The 17,121-nt window shown below is 38.8% G+C and overlaps 1 protein-coding gene across 3 annotated transcripts; it reads left to right on the top strand.

Annotated features, from left to right (window-relative positions):
• The first annotated feature begins 13,816 nt into the window (after positions 1–13,816).
• On the top strand, positions 13,817–15,926 carry LOC131145093 (protein PHYTOCHROME KINASE SUBSTRATE 1-like). Of its 3 annotated transcripts, XM_058094170.1 has the most exons (3): positions 13,817–13,931; positions 14,079–14,128; positions 14,341–15,926. In XM_058094170.1, exon 3 carries the CDS (start codon positions 14,368–14,370, stop codon positions 15,829–15,831), a length of 1,464 nt encoding a protein of 487 aa, XP_057950153.1. In that variant the 5' UTR covers positions 13,817–13,931; positions 14,079–14,128; positions 14,341–14,367; the 3' UTR covers positions 15,832–15,926. The 3 variants fall into 3 exon arrangements, with proteins under 3 accessions (XP_057950153.1, XP_057950152.1, XP_057950154.1); XM_058094169.1 differs by having other exon boundaries at positions 13,817–14,128; XM_058094171.1 differs by having other exon boundaries at positions 13,850–13,931; positions 14,079–15,926.
• Positions 15,927–17,121: the final 1,195 nt, after the last annotated feature.

The raw sequence follows: 17,121 nt of genomic DNA on the forward strand, positions 1-17,121 counted from the left end.
GGAGAGTTTTAATTAAGTTTATCCCATAGATTTCACTATTATAAATCTTGTGTTGGGATAAACTAACAAGTTTTAGGATATTTGCATTGTCATTGCAAGTGTCATATAGCTTTGTTTTTGTTATACAAAAATATTTCCTACAAGCTAAAATATTTTCAAACTACTCTTTTGCATTTTTCATTGAAGGAAATTTTTGAATTAGTTTGAGTATTTGATTTGCATCTTTAAAACCTTAATTTGTTATTGAGATTTAATATAACTTGTTTCAAAGATATAGCTTGTTTAGAACACTCTTGAACATTCTGGTGATAATATCTTGTTGACGGATGTGTACCTTTTATACTAATGATGTGCTTGTGATTGATTACGTTTGGTACACATCTGCTTTACTAAGAAGCATAATCATTGTACCTTGTCATATTGTGAAAATACTGTTGTATTCCAGGCATGGCCTGAGGGGGCGATCATCCAGTTCGGTAAGGATTGTCTGTAAAGGTTGAGGTCAGTTCTGTGCTAATTGATATGATTATTTATATAATGCCCCAAAAATAATTATTACGGAAGGATGTAGTGGATCTTAAAAAAAATAAAAAATAAAACAAAAATAAAATAAATAAATTTAATTAATTTAATTAAATAAATAATTTAAATAATAATTATTAATTAAATAATATAATATAATATATTAATATTATAATATATAACATATATAACCTAACCTTCCTAAAGCAGAGACTTCAGGAAGGAACTGAGCTTTTTGTTTTTAAAGAAGAAGCAGAGCGTCCCTCTGAGCTTTGTCTCTCTCTCCTCGTTCTCTCTCCCTCTCTCCTCAATTCCGTGACGGATTTTCGCCCAATCGAAAATCAAAAGATACTGTTGGGTTTTATTTTCCGCTGTCGTCATTTCTACTAGAGTGGATTGGTGGTAGGAGCAGCGTAGGCGTATCTCCTGAGGTAAGCCAAATCTCATCGTTTACCTCAATTTCTTGCAAATTATAAGCTCAATTGACGATCGGACACCATCAAGAGAATTTAAGGATGATTCTCTACAAGTCTAGCGGAACGAAATTCTCGTGGGATCGTTGTAGGTATAACCCCAAATTTGGGATAAGGGGCTTATTAAGGGGCTTATTATCATTTAATTGGTGTTAATTTAGAAATGTTAGAATATTAAGCATCTGAGGTTGAAGTAGAATTTTCGAAATTTAGGGCCCGGATGAGTACCGCGGGTGTAATTTTAGGACCCGCAGACATAATTCAGAAAATTAAGTGGAGGTGTCAAATATTAGTTTAAATATTAATTTGGGGTGTATGGAGCCTAGGAAAGGTTAGATGAGTATTATTTTAAGAAATGAGTTAATTAATCTGGGGAAAATGTAAATTTTAGGATTTGAGTTTTGGGAGCCAAGGACGTAGGATCTAGGTGTTAACAAGACTCTCAGTAAGTCAGGTAAGGGGAATAAATTATAACAGTATTTTTAGAATTACTGTTTGAATTAATATGTGAAAATGAGCATACGGTATTTTGTCTGAAAATTATTATGATATAAATATCAGATAAATTGTGTGGCATTTGAGTCATATTAAATAGAGAAACCTAAAATCACAGACATAACCTTACAATAAGTCCGACCACTATCCAAATATCCAATCAAAATTAAGATCAAATCCTTACCTCGATTTTTGGGAAAACCCGAAAATCCTCAAAGTAACGATCTGATCCGCTAAAGTTGTAAAACTTCTTCTTCTGATCCCCGTAGGAACTTTCGTTTTTAGAAACGGACGACGAATAGTGAAAGATATTAGAGAGAGAGAGAGAGAGAGAGAGAGAGAGAGAGAGTTTCCGTTGATTTAAAGAGAGAGAGAGAGAGAGAGAGAGAGAGAGAGAGAGAGAGAGAGAGAGAGAGAGAGAGAGAGCTTTGAGAAGAAACTTAGCTTCTAAGCAACCAAAATGGATATTTATAGGGCCTTTGACCAAGTCCAACTCGTCGACGAGGCGGCATCTTCGTCGATGAATCCACCACATAGCTCGTCGACGAGGCCATCCCTTCGTTGCCGAGTCCAAGTTCTGGATATTTCTTTGACCCACTCAGTATTTGCTCGTTGACGAGGCTCTGAAGGACTTCGTCGACGAATGTGACTCCTTCATCAATAAACCCAGCTTATATGGGTTTGGGTCTCTACAATCTCCCCTCCTTATAAGAATTTCGTCCTCAAAATTTACTAACAATTGCTAACTTAATCTTTTCTTATAATACCACGTTACAAAAGAGTCGACCGTCACCTACAAAGTGACTTTGGCCCAAATTCATTACATATCCTCACATATGGCGGAGGAATACCGTGGTTACACAAAAGATACTTTGGAAGATTACATACATAAACAAAACTCTCCCAAAGATCATACCATTTAATATATACCATCTACACTACTATACATACTTATATACCATCAAATAACTGTGGGTACTTCTGGCGTATTTTAGATTTTAATTCCTATGAAGCTTCTTCCACTATATGATTACGCCACAATACCTTTACAAGAGGTATTTCCTTCGTTCTGCACTGGTACTTCCTCATATGATATGGCATCACTAATCTCTAGAGGTTCGTAACTCAGTACGTGTGATGGATCTGGTACATACTTCTTCAGTACAGACACGTGAAATACATCATGGACTCTGGATAAAACTAGAGGTAAGGCCACTCGATAAGCAACTGAACCTATCCTTTCAAGGATCTCAAAAGGCTCGATATACCAAGGACTTAGCTTCCCTTTCTTCACGAACCTCATCGCCCCTTTCATCGGAGTAATTCTCAAGAATACCATATCTCCTATCTCAAATTCGAACTCTAGTCGACGACTATCAGTATAACTTTTCTGTCGACTTTGAGCTGCTTTGATTCTTTCCCTGATTAATCCGACCTTTGTAGAGGCCTGCTGAATTAATTCTGGACCTAGTATTTTCCGCTCACCTACCTGATCCCAGTACAACGGAGATCGACACCAATGACCATACAAAGCCTCATAAGGTACCTCTCTATGCTCTCCTGGAAACTATTGTTATATGCAAATTCAATAAGCGGTAGATATCGTATCCAACTATCATTGAAGTCTAGTACACAAGCCCGCAACATATCCTCTAATGTCTGAATAGTCCTCTCCGATTGTCCATTTGTCTACGGGAGAAAAGATGTACTGAACGTCAGTCACGATCCCAAGGCATCATGTAGACTCTTCCAGAAATGAGATGTAAAACGTAGATCCCGATCTGAAACAATAGATATAGGGACACCATGGAGTCATACCACCTCCTGCACATAAAGTTCTGTCAACCTATTCAGAGAGTAGCTGACTCTAATTGGAATTAAATGTGTAGTCTTCGTCAGCTGATCCACTATAACCCATATGGCATTCTGCCCATGCACCGCCGCAGGTAAACCCATCACAAAATCCATTGAGACATGTTCCCACTTCCACTCAGGGACGTCAAGTGGCTGAAGTGGTCCTACTGGCCTCTGATGTTCTGCTTTGATTCGCTGACACGTCAGGCACGACTCTACAAATCGGGCTATCTCTCTTTTCATGTTGGACCACCAGAAAGATTCCCTCAAATCCTAGTATATTTTCATACTACCAGGATGTACGGTGTAGAGTGAACGGTGCGCCTCCTCCAGAATGACCCATTTAATCACGGCATCATTCGGTACACAAACCCTACCGCGAAATCTCAATGTCCCATTGCCAAAGACACTGAAATCCGGCTTCAACCCCTTCTAAATTCCTTCCATAACCTCAACCAACTCAGGATCCTCCTTCTATGCCACACGAATCCTCTCCTGCAATGTTGGTTGTACCACCAAGCTAGCAAGGACCGCATGATGGTTTCCTTCTACCACCTCCAAACTCAACCTTTCAAGGTCCATACAGATCTGATGTTGAACCTCCACTGCCGAGACTGACGCATCAACAGACTTCTGACTCAGAGCATCAGCTACAACATTAGCCCTTCCTGGGTGATAGCTAATAGAACAATCATAGTCTTTAATCAACTCAAGCCATCTGCGTTGTCTTATGTTAAGCTCCTTCTGAGTGAAAAAGTATTTAAGACTTTTATAGTCGGTAAAAGTCTCACACCTTTCACCGTACAAGTAGTGCCTCCAAATTTTCAGTGCAAACACTACCGCTGCAAACTCCACATCATGCGTCAGGTAGTTCTTCTCGTATTCTTTGAGTTGACTAGAAGCATAAGCAGCTACCTTGCCATGCTGCATTAGAACACAACCAAGACCCCTTTTTGAAGCATCACTATAAATAACAAAGCCACCATCACTGGATGGAAGAGTCAGAATTGGAGCAGTGACCAGTCATCGTTTCAACTCTTGGAAACTCAGCTCGCACTCATATTTCCAATCATATCTCACGTTCTTTTGTGTGAGTCTCGTCAAAGGACCTGCTAAACTAGAGAACCATTCCACAAAGCGACGATAGTAACCTACAAGACCTATAAAAATTTTGACCTCCTGAACATTCTTCGGTCTCGCCCAATCCACTACTACTTCAATCTTACACGGGTCCACGGATATACCTTCTTTAGACACCACGTGCCCCAGAAATGCAATCTGTTCCAACCAGAACTCGAACTTCTTCAGTTTAGCATACAACCTCTTATCCCTAAGCATTTGCAATACTAGCCTCAAATGAACTTCATGTTCTGCAGCACTCCCAGAATACACTAGGATATCATCAATAAATACCACGACGAACTGGTCTAGATATTCATGAAAGACCCTGTTCATCAAATGCTGCAGGTGCATTAGTCAAACCAAAAGGCATAACTATAAATTCAAAATGGTCATACTGGGTTCGAAATGCAGTTTTTGAGACGTCCTCCGCTTTCACCTTCAGCTGGTGATACCCAGACCATAGGTCAATATTAGAGAAGACCTACGTGCCCTGAAGTTGATCAAACAAATCATCGATTCTAGGTAGCAGATACTTATTCTTTATCGTCACTTTGTTAAGCTCTCTATAGTCGATGCACATTTTCATCGACCCATCCTTCTTCTTCACAAATAACACTGGTGCCGAAGGAGAAACACTAGGTCGAATGTACCCCTTGTCAAGCAGCTCTTGAAGCTGTTCTTTCAACTCTCTTAGCTCAGCTGGAGCCATATGATACGAAGCTTTCGATATCGGCACCGTATCTGGAGCTAACTCAATAGTAAATTCCACTTCATGGTCCGGAGGTAACCCTAGCAAGTCCTCTGGAAACACGTTAGGGAACTCGTGCACTACAGCAATCATCTCCAATTCCCGTTCTTCCGTTGGCGTGTTTTTCATAAACACCAAATACCCTTGGCACCCTTTAAGAAGTAGCCTTTTAGCTTGCATAGCAGAAAGGATACGTGGTGTAAAACGCACACACGATCCAAGGAACTGAAATCCCTGCTTTCCTAGCAGTCTGAACAACACCTCCCTCCTATGGCAATCAATACTGGCATAACTGGTAGACAACCAATCCATCCCTAAGATGATATCAAAGCCATATATGTCGTATAACACAAGATCAACTAGTAGCACCCTTCCCTGAATTTCAACCGAGAAGTCACGAATTACCCTGCTACACCCAACCACAGATTCAGACGGTGTAGCTACCACCAGTTCATAATCTAACAATTGCACCCCTAATCCACACAATTTAACATAACTTCGGGAAATAAAAGAATGTGTTACCCCAGAATCAAACAATATAACAGCTTCATGAGAAAGCATATAAATGATACCTGTGACTACGTCACTAGCGTTCTCAGCGTCACCAAGAGTCAGAGAATACACTCTAACCTGAGCTGTACCCCCTGCTGATCGCCATGCTGTTTCAGAGCATTCCCTCTGTATGGCTGCTATGAGGCTCCATTGTTTCCCTGCATCCCACAGTCTCTTGCCTGGTGCCCTTGCTTACCACACCACATACAAGCCAACATAGACAACCAACACTGCCCAAGATGTCTCCTACCACACAAAGGGCAACATTGAAAACGTGCGGTGTTTTGAGACATACCACCACTGTTCTTTTTCCAATTACCCTACTTTGCCCTAGACAAAGAACTAGGAGGTGCTGGCCTCTTCTTCGGAACCTAGACCTCTGCGTCCTCGAGCAAACACTCCTCTGCCACCGTGTCTTTATCAACCAATGTAGCAAAGTCTTGCAACTGCAAAATCGCCGTCTGCCTATACGGATCTCCTTCCTTAGATCCCTCTGAAACTTCCAGGTCTTCTTCACTTCATCTGGTATCACGAATGGAGCGAATTGTGACAGTTCCTAAAATTTGGCAGTGTACTGTTGCACTGTCAGTGATTGCTGCGTCAGATTCATAAATTCCTCCATCTTCGTGTTTCTAACTATGGCCAAAAAATAATGTTCAAAGAAGAGCTCTTTGAATCAGGCCCACATCAACGCTATTGGTATAGGTCGGTGCTCTTCCATCTGCTTTACAGATACCCACCATCTCTCAGCCTCTCCTGCCAACTTGAACGTGGCAAAAGTGACCTTCTAATTCTCCGTACAGTTCAAGACATTCAAGATCTTCTCGATCTCTTAGATCCAATTCTCAGCATAAACTGGATCTGTACTTCCTACGAAAGCCGAAGGCTTCAATCTGGTGAACTTATCAGTGGAGCAACTCATCTCAGTTGTGATACAGTCCTGCCCCCTATTCGTTCGCACCACCTTAGCCATAAGCTGCTATGCAAAGTCACGCAACACACTAATAGAATCATTACCAGCCTCAAGGCCGGCACCCTCACTACTACTACCTCCCACATTGACAATAATATCCCTGGATTCCATCCTGAAAGAAAATTAAGAGAATCTATTAAAAGGTAATAGCCTAAGCATCAACTAACACTACCATACTATAGACTCAATTCCCTTAAATCCACATCCTGAATATCGATGCTCCATTAATTTAACCTCATCATTCTAACTCAAGTTCTACCCTTCCACTTGGAAACAACACCATCAATAGATTGCCATGATTTTCTGAACCCTTCGAATGATCAAAAAAAACACAGAAGTCTGCCAATGGATTTCATCTCCAAGTATACAAAACAAAACCCGAGATCGTATCCATGTCCTATATTCTGGTATATTCTAAACTACAGGAACTAGAAAATTCTTAATTCTGAATACATCCCTAACCAGGCAGCATGATTTAAATCACACTTCCGACTAGTAAAGGGCTCTGATACCAACTGTAACATCCCAGCCCTTTATACGGACCCAGGTGTCACTCACTCATACAAAATACCTATACCTATTCAAGATACATAAACAGCCCGCACTAAACAGGGACATTCAGGTGTAACTCATACATGACAGGAATGTAAATGTTGCAGAAAAACATAAACATTCATCGGGATTTCTAATAGACATATACCAAAGTTTACCGTTGAATCCTCAAATACATTTATACAGACTTAGAACATATTCTATTAATACAACCCCAAAAGGGTATTCCAACTAAGTTCAATATACATATAACTACTTACGTATGCTACAACCCAAAAACAATTCTCCAAGTCCCTTAATCAACTAGGACTGACATCCTAATGAACCTGAAAACAAAGGTTGTATAATAGGGTGAGACACCTCTCAGTAAGGAAGAAAGTGTTACAACAGTGTGTGATCACATATGCACATTTGAATAAAAGCCATATATATATATATGTAAAACTTTTTTTTTACAATACTGCAATATATAAAATTTATTTGCACATTCTAGTATTTAAATCATGCATATGATTATTAGAACAACGACCAGCTTGTCATAACATGTGTTGTGTGTTTACCCCGTGGCATAGGTTGTGCACTGATATCTCCAACAATGCCCAGTTCATGCAGGCATTTGTCAAGTATCTAATATATAGTCCGACTGCCCCCATCTAGTCTATTATTTCACCAGTGGCTTTATTACTCCTGCTAGCCGACTATCTATGTACCCACACTTATTTACATGTGTGGTTGCATTGTACCCTTCCAGCTGAGGAATTTCCTGTCGTTGGGAGTATCTTTCACCTCCATTAATGAAGCTTTTTCAACTTCTCACATCGGAGTATCTTTCAACCCCATTTACTGGAGTATCTTTCAACCCCTTTTTTTGGAGTATCTTTCAACCCCTTTTTGTAGCAAGTTGTGGTTCCATTTATCATACATACAATTTATAGCAAAATATAGTAACCTTTGCAATTCTAGTATTTTCAAAAATTCAGATAATCATATCGGGTTCAAACCGGTGCCTATCCACTCGGTTTACCCCTTTTTGTTTCACTGATAACGCTCGGTGTATAACCGGCCTCTGTTTTCCACATTTTCGGTATAACAAATTTGGAACTTCAGTTCCCATATCTCATATACATAGTATATCAAATTCATACATTTTCATTTCAACATATATCACACAAGTTAAATCCAAAAATCCGCTAAATGATAAAGATCCAATAAACATCATTTAAATGTAAAAGTAAAGGATTCAAGCATCTCCTACTACAGTTTAAATGCAAATAGGTGATTTTCACAAAATTTGGAGATCATACGCCAAAATCCTCATTTTTACCAAAAACCGTAAAAATCGTAAAACTAGCATTTCTACTCGGTAGAATTTAGCAAATAAGAAGTTCAACCATACATATAAATATAAACTAGCTTTTTAACGGTTTATTTTTACCAAAAAAAAATGTTGTTGTAATCAATTTTCCCTTACCTTAAACTCAAAACGAAACTTCGTACGAAAACGATCCAAACCAACAACCCGAGATCCTAAAAACCTAAAACCACAGAACATAACCTTACTATAATTTTGACCACTATCTAAATATCCAATCAAAATTGAGATCAAATCCTTACCTCGATTTTTGGGAAAACCCGAAAATCCTCAAAGTAACGATCTGATCCGCTAAAATTGTAAAACTTCTTCTTCTGATCCCCACGGGAACTTCCGTTTTTAAAAACAGACAATGAATAGCGGAGGATCTTAGAGAGAGAGAGAGAGAGAGAGAGTTTCCTCTGGTTTAGAGAGAGAGATAGAGCTTTGAGAAGAAACTTAGCTTCTAAGCAACCAAAATGGATATTTATAGGGCCTTTGACCAAGTCCAACTCGTCGACGAGGCAGTGTCTTCGTCGACTAATCCACCAAATAGCTCGTCGACGAGGCCATCCCTTCGTCGCAAAGTCCAAGTTCTGGATATTTCTCTGACCCACTCGGTATTTGCTCATCGACGAGGCTCTGAATTTCGTCAACGAAACTCTGAAGGACTTAATCAACGAATGTAACTCCTTCATCGACGAACCCAGCTTATATGGGTTTGGGTCTCTACAAATGAAATATGGTATTTATATGTGAGTAGAAATGTTTTGCATGAAAAATGAGATTTTGTGAATTACTGATTTGAGTATTTTGGGAAATGTTGAAATACTTAAAACATGATATATATATTTATGAGATGATGAAATGTGCACAAAAAATTATGAGAACATTTATATTGAAATGAATTAATATATACTTGTATGAGATTAATAATGTTTATTGATATGGAAATATTGAAATGTGAAAATGAGAATGTGAATTTTGAAACGTATATATTGAAATATGAAAATGGAAATGATGAGTACTGCAATATGAAATTGAAACGTGATTGATGAAATGTCAATACCTCATAATGATTGCGGGTATGTGGTAGTGAACCCTGATGGATGGTTACAGTATCATTGCTAGTGGTGTAGTGCAACCACACGGACTCTTGGAGCGTGTGGCGTGATAGTCAACTGAGCCATTTTGTAGGGTTGTTGGGCCCCCTGAGTCCGAATCAGGGTTATAGGTCGGCAAGTCATACTACAAACGCGATATATGATATGATATTTTAATCTAACCAAATCGATCAACCGTGGTTAGATCCAGCTTTCGAGCCACACAACCTTGACCATGGGGGGAAGCATGGCATGGAAAGAAAGATCCTCAGGGTGACCATGAGTTACAGACGCGATATTGGTATTTGATACAAAGGATACTCATGAGCTAGAAAGTAAAATGGAAATAGAAAGTGAAAGAATGATAAAATTGACTAAAATGAGAAATGAAAGAAATAATGGAAATTGAGAAATAGAGAATGGTAAAATTCAGAAATGGAACCGTGTGAGATAATAATATAAATAATTGAGGCGAAGTGAAACTCTCCGCCTGAGAGCTTACTAAGTAAGGTGAGTGCCTTGATAGGTATCAGATGTGGTCATACCTGACTGCATAACGTGTTAGGGCAGAGGGAAGCTACCTGTATGGGCGGATAATTTTCTCTATTCTCAGGAATTTCGCGGGTAAATATGTGATGGAAATCATTGAATTTGAGAAATGGTTTTAAAGCTTATAAAAGCTTGTACTGTATATCTATATGATTATGAGAATGTGTATATCAGTATATTTTCTCAGATGAAATGATGATTTGAAAAGTAAAGTGTATTATAATTGAACTCATATGGCCACACACTGTAAATAATTTATTCCTTCTTACTGAGATGTGTTTCACCCAAATTATCTAAATTTTTCAGGGAACAGGGATAGGCCAGGTGATAGAGCTCCGTGACCGTAGGGAACTGGGACCCTGACACATAGGGTGAGTGTTTGGACTAGGGGAGGTGTAATTCCCCTAGAGTTGTGTTGTTTTTTAGTATGTTATGGTGATATATATATATGTATGTTGATACTCTGGGTATTGTATTCTGACTTATATGTATATACACTCTTCCGCTATTAGGTTGTATAAATGAAATAACTTTTTACCCGGTACCCAATGCGAGTCGGTTCATATGAATGGTAATAGGGTTGTTGATGTGACCGATTTATGAATGTTATTGAGGACAAGTGAATATTTATTTGTTATTGGAAAAAAAATTACGAAAATAGGGGCGTCACAATTTAGGTACCGCTCTACCCGTTAAGTGAGTCTTATAGTGGTAATCCTTGTACTTGTTAGCCAAGACGGGGATGTTGGTAGTTTGCTGAATCTCGATAACATTTCTGGGTGTCATCTCTTATTTACCACTTTCTAGTGCATCCTTAATTAATTTTACTGTGCAATTTAATATCCCCTGTATATTTAAATTGATTTAATTTATCTGCATTAGATTGACCATAAGGTTGTGTAATACTGCTGTTAGGGGATTAACCTAGGGCATTAATTTTTGAAAATACCAATTCACCCCCCCCCCTCCCTCTTGGGTTCACGGTAAAGTTAACAAGATCCCCATATATCACAATGTATGAGTTCAAAAATAGTTGTACTCTGGTAAGTACTATCAGGAAATGAGAGATGATGATGCTTTGCAAGTGGACAAACAAGACATGGATTCTTATCAGAAACAGTGAAAATATGATTACTAATGCAAGGATCTTTGATTACATGTATCTATGAAGGGGGAGTACGACCCAATCGACAATGCCAAAGATCAAAAATTAGATTCACATCTTTGCAAATTGCTGAAACAGAAATGGTTTTATGTAATGAAATGGGAAAGTGGTCGAAAAGAGCTGCAAGAGGGACTAGAGTAGTAATCAGATTGTAAAGTCCAACTTTCATCTCACCCATGCCAATCGTGGTCCATGACAAAAGGTCCTGAATAAAACAAAATTGGGAAAGGAAAATAACACAACAAGAGATAGAGTTGATTGGTTGTTTGATAAAAACCAAATTGAAATGAAATGAAGGAACACATAAAACATTGTGTAAAGTTATTTTTGGGTTGATACGGACAGTACCAATGTGGGAAACATGAACTGTTTGACCATTAGGTAGCTTAACAACAAATGAAACAGAAGATGTTATTGAAGAAAGGAAGGAAGTGTTGCAAATCATGTGATCTGTAGCTCCTGTGTCAATTAACCAAGGAGTATGTGAAAATGAAGAGATACCATTCATAGTGGGTGGGTGTGAACAATCTGCCTAGACATTGTTGACTAAATGAGTAGCAATGGAAGTCTCAGTAGGCTGCAATAGAGCCAACAACTACTAATATTGAGTTTTGGTGAAGGTCATCTTGTCATTTGAGATTTCTTCTGCTGGGTTAAGAGAAGACATGTTAGCAAATGGATTATACTATGTGGGTTTTCCATGAAACTTGTGGCCTAGTGGATACCCATGCAGTTTATAGCAAATTGCAGCAATATGTCCTGTCATATGACAGTGGGTGCAGGTTGGGGGTTGAGCATTTCCAGCTTTGAAGCAAACATCAAGAGTGTGGCCTTGAATTTTGCAATGGGTGCAAAAAGGTCTATCACATTTGGATGATTGGGAAGATTTAGGAGAGGGTTTATATGAAGAATAAGATCGGTTAACAGCAAGTGCCATGGATTCAGTAGAAGGGAGATTCAGTACCATGAGATGTTGTAGTTCCTACTGTTGAACCATAGAAAAAATTTTTTTATAGGAGGTAATGAATCCAAGATCATAATCTGATCACGGGTGGCATTGAATGAATCATTAAGGCCCATAAGAAATTGGATTACACAATCCCTTTGATATCGATCAAAAGGAACAGCCAACTTGCCACAGGTACAATCAGGTAAGGGATCATACAAAAGAAGCTCATCCCATAGAGTCTTCAGTTTGCCAAAATAACCAGAAACGGAGTCATTGTCCTGGGTGAGACCTATTAATGCCTTTTTGAGTTGAAAAATGTGATGACCATTTGATGAGCGAATCATTCTTGGAGTTCTTTCCAAACTTGAGTAGCATCGTCCACCAAAACAATGCTGGATTTGAGAGATGGATTTATGGAGTTATGCAACCAAGAAACCACCAAGTCATTGCATCGCTCCCATGCATCAAAAAGAGGATATGAAGTGGATCTTGGTCTGGAGAAGGTGCCATTGATGAAACCGAGCTTATTTTTGGCACGAAGAGCTCTACACATGGCTCTCGACCAAGTAGTGTAGTTATCAGAAGTGAGGAGGTCAAGGACTGAGGGAAGAGACGGATTATCTCCATGGTCAAGTCAATAAGGGTTGGTTGGGTTGGAGAAATCCAGAAAAGGAGATTTGGATGAGTTGGGAGCTTCAGCAGCCGTTAAAAGAAAAGGTTCAAAGGAAAAGAAGCTGCTGCAGAAAAATGCTCTGAACTGTATTAATTTTCCGTGTATAGGAACTGTACATGATGTTGTTTATTTATACAGGGAAAAAGCAAAAAACAGATTGTAACAACCAAAAAATATTCTAACAACTAGCTAAACAAACTATGCAATTACATAATGATACAAAGACACCTCAGTTGTGAATGGGACTAATTTTGTAAATTTCCTGAACTATCATCACATGAGGTGTACCCAGCTGATGTAGGATGGGACTGAGTTGCAGCATGGACATGGGACTGCTCTGATAGCTTCTTTACTAAATTACATTAACCAAATCCATTCTCAAATTGTCAAATAAGTGAAAAACTATTAATGGACCATTCTCTGCATCACTGTCTAAACTGTTATTAAGCATGACAAGTAGACACAATGGATTCATTATCTGATCGCGTAGATCTTAATTTTTGTTCATATCATCCACTAGTTGATGGATTGCGATATGCCAAATGCAAACCTCTTTTCTGTGAACCATGTGTTTGGATTTATCCATAGCTAACATAATCAGAACTCTTTTGAAGATCATATATGATCACATCCACACAAAATTAGCAGAAGAGAACTGTTTGTCATACTGTTGGGCTTGATCATTACAATGATTGTAAACATATAATGCCAAAAAGCTTATATCCCACTTTCTGTAGAGAGAGAGAGAGAGAGAGAGAGAGAGAGAGAGAGAGAGAGAGAAAACATGACAAACTGTCAATTAAGAAGGAGCAATGGCATATGGGCCTACCCCATCTGATGTACTGGGCAGGTAGTCGGCAAGTCTTCTTATAGGGCTGCTGGTTCTCAGTGAGCCCTCTAAATGCAAATTGCTAACTCTCTTCTTCTATCAGTTTATCTCCCCTAGTTAATATCCCCATTTCTCACTCTTGGTTTTTTTTTTTTTTTTTTAATCAAGGCTCCTTCACATGAACTTTAGAAGAGCAAAACATTGAAGGCTTCTCACAAGTAAATTCGTCTCCTTTTTCCTTCTTTGTTGATTATTTTTCTTCATTCAGTTTTTCTCTGTATATATGTCTTTCTTTAGTGCTGGATTTTAATCATTTTCTCCTTGTAGCTTTGTGCTTCTTACTGGGTTTTTCCGAGGTTCAAGAAGCATACTGTATAATCATATATTCCTGTTGGGTCATTTTCTCTTCTCCCTTTTTGTCCATGTGCAGTATTTTCCTCCCAAGGACTCAATCCCCATGGCTACCATAACATCAGCTTGCAATACCAGCTTCTCACAATCCTTTGAAAGCAACAACAAAAGCCTCTGTGATGCCTCCTTTTCCTCTTTCCTGAACAACAGGGAAAAGGCCCTTGTGCCAAGATTTGTCGAGTCGAGTCAATACCTCAATCCCATCATTAGCACACCACAGGAGCAACTTCACTTGGGCAGAAAGAAGACAGATGATGGAGAAATCAGTGTTTTTGGAGCTGAGAGATACTTCAATGGAAGAATGGATGAAGAGAATCCCAGAATTGGAAGAGGTGCGGTTAAATACCAGAGCAAGAAAGATGAGAGAGCGGTCGGTGTAGACCCTCCAAAGCAAAAAATTGTACCGGCAACTCCAAGCACTCAATCCGAATCAAGCTGGAATAGCCAAAGTGCATTAGTGCAGGGTGTTCTGAGAAACCCATCCCAAAGTAAGACCAACAAGTTACATGTGAAGAGTTTTCTTGCCCATCTTGGTTGCAACTGCTCCTGTTCTGATAAGAATTCTGTTGAGATTGAAAAATCTGTGGGCGATAACAATTTCAATGGAGCTGCTAGTTTTGGGGTAACACACAGCAAAGAGATCTCTCGAGAACCCATTAACAATTTCCCCGAGCTGTTTGATTTAATCCAAGTTAATAGCACCCGATCGGAATCCTGGGGCAGGGAGGAGATGCACCGACAAAGAAATGGTAAACTGGGAGTTGGTTTGGGCAGAGAAGACTGTTTTACTTTCCCAGTTTTAAATTCTGCGGCAGGAAATCTAACCAGTGATATGCAGCTACAGAAGGAAGGAGAAGAAATTAAGAGGAGAAAGTCATTGGAGATGTTTCGTTCCCCCCTCTTGGAAAAGGGAAACAGGATTCTGAGCTTCGACAGAAGGCGAAACATGCTCACTTGTGGTGCTTCCAAGAATGTTGAGGAAATTGAAATCCCAGCAAATTGTCATGAAACTGAGAGTGATGCAAGTTCAGACTTGTTTGAGATAGAGAGTCTTTCGAGCAAGCTGAACCAGTTTCTAGTGCAGCAAACAGCCGATGGCGCATCCGGCTGCATCACTCCAACGACTTGTTACCCTCCAAGTGAAGCAAGCATAGAGTGGAGTGTGGTAACAGCCAGTGCTGCAGATTTTTCGGCAATGTCAGATTCTGATGAGCAAAGGACTGCAGCAACTATCCCAAATCCCAGCAAGACAGTTCCAGCATCCACAGCTCCCAAATGTATGAGCAAAGAGATACACAGGCGGCGGGCCGGCCCGGGGAATCTACTGGGTTGTAGGAGCCAAAAGGCAGTGAGCATTGCAGGCAATGCCACTAGAGCAACTGAAAGGGCAAGCTCTGAGCCCAGAGGACAACACAAGTCAGAATCTTTCAGGCCAGTGGCAAGGTTTCAAGCTGGGACTAGGATTACCGGTTTTGATTCCAGACATGGGCATCTTCTGTATATTCAGTAATTAATGTGAAGTTCTTTTGTCATGTATGTTTTGAATTGAGGATCAATAAATAAATGGAGGTGCCGTCCTTAAAAAAAAAAAAGTATGTTTTGAAATGAGGAATGCTTTTGTAGTTCTGTAGTTGCCCAGCCCAGAAAAACAAAAAAATAAAAGAAAAATAAAAAAATAAGAGGGTTGCTAATTGTGTAGTTTGTACTGATTAAATGAAGATTTTGCTTCACTAGTAGCAATAGGCAGTGTTGCTCTTGATGGCTGGCTAGTTTTTTGCACAATGGCATCCTCAATGCAGAATGGCATTCTTTTTTTTCTTTTTTTTTTTCACAGAGACATTGACCTTTCACACTCAATGACTTCTAATAAATTAATCATAGTAATACAACTACTTGTTGCCACTGATTCGTTTCCACTTATGTTATATTTGGTTTGCAGAATTTGCAACACAAAGAGTTGACATTATATATACAGATTTCATAAGTTATAAAGAAAGATGCTTGTCATCATAATGCAAATGACTGTGCAAATTTTTTTTATTAATCCATAACATATAACAAGTAAGAAATGATTATTCCTAAATTTTGTCATTAAAATGTCCATACCTATACATTCTATTTTGTATAAGATCCAATAGCATAATATTTTAGTGATTTTTCTCTAATGAATTATATATCTCTATACAATTTTCCATTCTATTCACAAATCAAACCACCTTAATTATTTTTTGTGTTCTTTTTCTACGTGTTGGAGGCCCAAAGACCCCATCTATTTTGGACTACCCTACAAGATCACTCAAAATGGATAAAAATTCTGCGGTCGGCTGGTTGAACACATACCCAAAAAAGCTTCCCACTTCTCCTCCCGAAAAATATGTGATGTTTGAAGGGAGGAGAAAGAGACTTACTATCATTTGGCACAAAGTAATGGAATGAAATCAAAGGAACGAAATCAAACTTTGTCAATTGATTTTATTACACTCTCAGGTCAAATTTTCATTATGTTCTATTCATATCCATTCTATTTTACAAGCCAATATAATATTAGACTCAATAGAGAAAGTGTAAGGTAAGTAGAGTCCACCACAAATTTGTGGGTCTAATGAGAAAAAAAAAATAACAAGAAAAAGAGAAGAGAAATTGAAGAAGGTGGTAGATGGTGTAAACTTGGTCAAAAAGGGGTGTCACTTGTTATTACTATAGTATCGCACAATACTACTACAGTACCGCACATGATAAATAGGTTCATCCCATCTCATTTCAATCATCCCCAAAAACTTAGAATTCCTTATATTTTGAA

Source organism: Malania oleifera, chromosome 12 (genome assembly GCF_029873635.1).
Source record: "Malania oleifera isolate guangnan ecotype guangnan chromosome 12, ASM2987363v1, whole genome shotgun sequence".
NCBI classification, from domain to species: domain Eukaryota; kingdom Viridiplantae; phylum Streptophyta; class Magnoliopsida; order Santalales; family Ximeniaceae; genus Malania; species Malania oleifera.